General features: G+C 38.6%; 2 protein-coding genes across 2 annotated transcripts in view; one reads left to right on the top strand and one right to left on the bottom strand.

Moving 5' to 3' along the window:
* The window catches only part of LOC104738374 (protein SGT1 homolog B-like), a gene marked incomplete in the record, with an annotated part of 3,194 nt that extends 700 nt beyond the window's left edge, over positions 1 to 2,494 (top strand). Inside the window, 6 exon segments of the mRNA XM_019235020.1 lie at positions 317 to 413; positions 1,426 to 1,491; positions 1,570 to 1,708; positions 1,829 to 1,908; positions 1,978 to 2,082; positions 2,190 to 2,494. Of these exon segments, the coding sequence (XP_019090565.1) occupies positions 317 to 413; positions 1,426 to 1,491; positions 1,570 to 1,708; positions 1,829 to 1,908; positions 1,978 to 2,082; positions 2,190 to 2,297 (595 nt within the window).
* Positions 2,541 to 4,744, bottom strand: LOC104737123 (serine/threonine-protein phosphatase PP1 isozyme 6-like). The gene is made up of 4 exons (XM_010457229.2): positions 4,310 to 4,744; positions 3,323 to 3,882; positions 2,840 to 3,052; positions 2,541 to 2,744 (listed from the first exon to the last, which is right to left on the bottom strand). Exons 1-4 carry the CDS (start codon positions 4,485 to 4,487, stop codon positions 2,727 to 2,729), a joined length of 969 nt encoding a protein of 322 aa, XP_010455531.1. The 5' UTR covers positions 4,488 to 4,744; the 3' UTR covers positions 2,541 to 2,726.

The raw sequence follows: 4,953 nt of genomic DNA, 5'->3' as shown, positions 1-4,953 counted from the left end.
GATCTTCGCATTGCAGGTATGTTCCACAGCTTAAGAATTTAAGTACTTAACGATTTTTGTGTTCTCCTGAGTTTAGGTTTATAATAATAGTCTTTCTATCCGTGTTCAGAAGAAGAGAAGGATTTGGTTCAACCAGTGCCACCGAGTTTGCCTTCAGGCTCTTCAACACCACTAGCTACAGAAGCTGATGCTCCTCCTGTTCCAACTCCTGCAGCACCTGCCAAGCCCATGTTCAGGTAGTCTAGTTATTGAACACGTAAATTCTTAATTTAATTTTTGAGAATCACTATGTACTCATATCTTTATGTCTCTACAGACATGAGTTTTACCAGAAGCCAGAGGAAGCGGTTGTGACAATATTTGCTAAAGGAATACCAAAGGAGAAAGTAACTGTCGAGTTTGGTGAGCAGATTGTGAGTATCCTGCAATTAGATGAATTCATTACTTTTAAAGTTTTAACTGAACCTATCTCTTGTAATCTCACTCTCTGTATTGACTTGAGATATTTATCTGGACTTTTTTTTGTGCAGCTGAGTGTTGTAATTGATGTTGCTGGAGAGGAAGCTTATCATCTTCAGCCGAGATTGTTCGGGAAGGTATATTAATTTGACAAATGAATTTTTGTGGTGTTTACATATGCTCTTTACTAAATCTTTCTTCATTTAATTATTCAGATCATACCAGAGAAGTGCAGATACGAAGTGTTGTCAACCAAAGTTGAGATCCGTCTTGCAAAAGCAGAGATAATCACGTGGGCTTCCCTTGAATATGGCAAAGGGCAAGGTGTTCTGCCCAAACCCAATGTCTCATCAGGTTCATCTCAGAAGATACCATTCCTATCGTTTACTTTTATTTATTCTGAACCACAATTGTAAAACCTTGAACAAAACTGAAAACAGTCTCTCATCTCGTTTAATTTTATGTGTAAATATGCAGCAGTGGCGCAGAGACCAGTGTACCCATCTTCTAAGCCAGCAAAAGACTGGGACAAGCTGGAAGCTGAAGTGAAGAAACAGGTCCGTCTCTTAACTCTAGATGCTTTGCTTTACTTTATTCTTTCTGCTTATCANCTACAGAAGCTGATGCTCCTCCTGTTCCAACTCCTGCAGCACCTGCCAAGCCCATGTTCAGGTAGTCTAGTTATTGAACACGTAAATTCTTAATTTAATTTTTGAGAATCACTATGTACTCATATCTTTATGTCTCTACAGACATGAGTTTTACCAGAAGCCAGAGGAAGCGGTTGTGACAATATTTGCTAAAGGAATACCAAAGGAGAAAGTAACTGTCGAGTTTGGTGAGCAGATTGTGAGTATCCTGCAATTAGATGAATTCATTACTTTTAAAGTTTTAACTGAACCTATCTCTTGTAATCTCACTCTCTGTATTGACTTGAGATATTTATCTGGACTTTTATGTGTGCAGCTGAGTGTTGTAATTGATGTTGCTGGTGAGGAAGCTTATCATCTTCAGCCGAGATTATTCGGGAAGGTATGTTAATTTGACAAATGATGTCTTGTGGTCATTTCATATGCGCTTTACTAAATCTTTCTTCATTTAATTATTCAGATCATCCCAGAGAAGTGCAGATACGAAGTATTGTCAACCAAAGTTGAGATCCGTCTTGCAAAAGCAGAGATAATCACGTGGGCTTCCCTTGAATATGGCAAAGGGCAAGGTGTTCTGCCCAAACCCAATGTCTCATCAGGTTCATCTCAGAACATACCATTCCTAGCGTTTAATTTATTTATTCTTAACCACTATTGTATAACCTTAAACAAAACTGAAAATAGTCTCTTATCTCGTTTAATTATGTGTAAATATGCAGCAGTGGCGCAGAGACCAGTGTACCCATCTTCTAAGCCAGCAAAAGACTGGGACAAGCTGGAAGCTGAAGTGAAGAAACAGGTCCGTCTCTTAACTCTAGATGCTTTGCTTTACTTTATTCTTTCTGCTTATCACTTTTGAATTTTGCAGGAGAAGGATGAGAAGCTTGATGGAGATGCAGCTATGAACAAATTTTTCAGCGACATATACTCAAGTGCGGATGAGGACATGAGGCGAGCCATGAACAAATCATTTGTGAGCAAATCTAATCTTTGGTCCTTACTTTTTTGGTTTAATAACTTTCTCCTTTGCTTTTGACTGATGATATGCCTGCCTGCTCGGGTGGTTTTTGTGTTTGACAGGCTGAGTCGAACGGGACGGTACTGTCGACAAACTGGAAAGAAGTTGGGACTAAGAAAGTGGAAAGCACTCCACCAGATGGCATGGAGCTCAAGAAGTGGGAGTATTGATCTTTTTATAATCTTCTTTTCTAGTTTTTGTCAAAAAAATTATGACAAATCTTTTGAACTGTTAAGGTTTCTTTTGTCTTTTGCTTGAATTTGTCGCTCCATTCTTGCGTTGTGGTCTCAAAGAACGTTCCCATACTTTGAATTTGTATTAGAAAACTAATCTCGCAAGTTTGTTGTATTGGTACATTTTTCTTTCATCGAGAGACTTATCAAAATTCTTGCATTGTGGTCTAAAAGGTTAGATGTATAAACCCAACTTTCTTCAGTTGAAAAATGCTGTGTACATTTTCCACAATATTACAAAACAATCTAAACAAAACAAACTGTTGCCTCAACCAAACAAAAAACAATCTAACAAACAAACTGTTGCAATCTTCGAACCCATTGGCTTCACTCTTTAATTGATTCCCACATTAATATGATGATGACTTAACCACCTTTTCCACCCTGAAGAAAAAATTAACATATCAACCTGATATCTCTATTGAAAAAATCGATCAACCAAAGTGGATCTATAACGAGGGAGATAGTATATAGATTACCTTATGAGGTGGGGTTCCTGGTCTAGGAACATTGTTGTTGAATCCAAATCTTCCTTTCTTCTCAGATGCCTTAAGGATTTGGAATGAACATGTTAAGCTATCATCAACACTCATCATTGCGCCAGCATTGTCAAACTCGCCACAGTAATTGGGTGCAGAGAATATTGTCACCAGTTGTCTCTTTGCAAAGAACTCATATCCATCTTCTACAACCTGCACAATCAGTATGTGAAAAAAATATGATTTGCTGAACAAATTACAAACCGTTGCGCTAACGAGACTGTCCATGAATCTAAAGGTGTCCTAATATCAGCAGTTATATCATATATTTGATATGGTTTGACAACTGATTTATGCTTTCTGAGAGAACCCTAGGGATGAATGAATTCCAGAACACCCCCCTAAAATACTCAATATCACCTAAACATTACAAGCATTTTCTATTCAAACTTAATGACTAACTTGTTTGTGGATTAGCTTTACCTGATGAGCTCGGCATACAAGATCAAGGTCATGAGTTTGAAGAAACTCAGCAACTTTATCAGCCCCAAATGTATATGAGACACCTCTGTCATTCTCCCCCCAGCCTTGAATCTCTCCGTCAGGATCAGCCCATAACAGATCACAAAGAATTCCCTGATCAGGAACATCAATAGGACGAGGAATTCTCTTGATATCATCTAAGCTCTTAATATCAGGCGATAGTCCACCATGCATGCAGAGAATCTTATCATCAATGAGAGCAGAAACAGGAAGACAGTTGAAGCACTCAGTGAAAGTTTTCCAAAGGCGGACATTATATCTTCTTTTGCATTCATCATAAAATCCGTACACACGGTTGATTGACGCACATTCGTGATTGCCTCTGAGAAGAAAGAAGTTGAACTTGTATTTGACCTTATAGGCAAGAAGAAGGCAAATCGTCTCAATGCTCTGCTTACCACGATCAACATAATCCCCAAGAAACAAGTAATTTGCTGCTGGCGGATAGCCACCATACTCAAACAATCGCAAGAGGTCTGGAAACTGCCCATGAACATCTCCTGCTCATCAACATATAAACTTAAAATCTTCAAACAATTATAAACCATAAAGTTCATAGCAGCAGAGAGTGTTGTTTAAATTTTAATGTAAGCACAGTGGAAGATAATTATCATACACCAAATTCAGACACTAGTAAACAAAACTATTGGCTATCAAATGAAAAGTTCTGCTCTTCCTTATAGTCACATGTCAGGAGAGATTCTAATTTCAGGTTATGCATCATATAGCTAACAGGTCCTTTCTCAACAGCAAGAGCAATGAACTAACTTACAACATACACATATTCAAATCATTTCAAAGTAAAGCCTAAAGCTCACAAAGCTAAGCTTCTCCAACAACAGTACTTACAAAGCCAAACATTACATGAAAAAAAAATCACATTTTTTCAAAAACCCACAACCCAAAAACGAAGTCATGATAATATACCGCAAATCTTGATAGGAGCCTCAAGCTCAAGGAGATTAGGCTGGCTGAGGAAAACCTCTTTGGAAGCCAAACATAGCTGCCGTATCTCCGCCTCAGTTATCTGTGCTTGCTTCACCGTTCTTCCATTATTCGTCGCTAAAAGCCGCCGTATTATATCGTCAAGTAATGTCTCGTCCATCGAAGCAAACAACCCCAAAAACCCTAATTACTCTCTCTCTCTCTCTCTCTCTCTCTCTCTCTCTCTCTCTTTTACTCTCACACCATACAAATTAGAAACCGGAAACTTGTCGGCTGAAGAATCCACAGAGATCCGACGATTTATATAACCGCCGGCGTCTCTGGATATCGTATCGTTGACGGGGAAGAAGAGATTTAAGTAGCGAGAGAGAGAGAGAGAGAAAAATTTTGTAAACCCTAGAAATTTTTTAATAAAGGCGGTAATTTTCATTTTTAATCATCCACAAAACTCAAAAGCCAAAGAAGGAGCGTGAGGGGTGAGGATGAGACCTACTTGGTTCCCGCACGTGACAAGTTCTCATCTGCACGTGTGATTGTATCAATCTCACATGAGATGCTTTTAAGTTTAGGAATTAGGGGACTCGCATTCAGGTATCAATCAATCAGGTTAAATCTAAACCACATTC

Source organism: Camelina sativa, chromosome 13, assembly GCF_000633955.1.
Source record: "Camelina sativa cultivar DH55 chromosome 13, Cs, whole genome shotgun sequence".
Taxonomy (NCBI): domain Eukaryota; kingdom Viridiplantae; phylum Streptophyta; class Magnoliopsida; order Brassicales; family Brassicaceae; genus Camelina; species Camelina sativa.
Note: the sequence above shows the minus strand (reverse complement) of the source record. Positions and strands in the feature narration are given on the sequence as shown.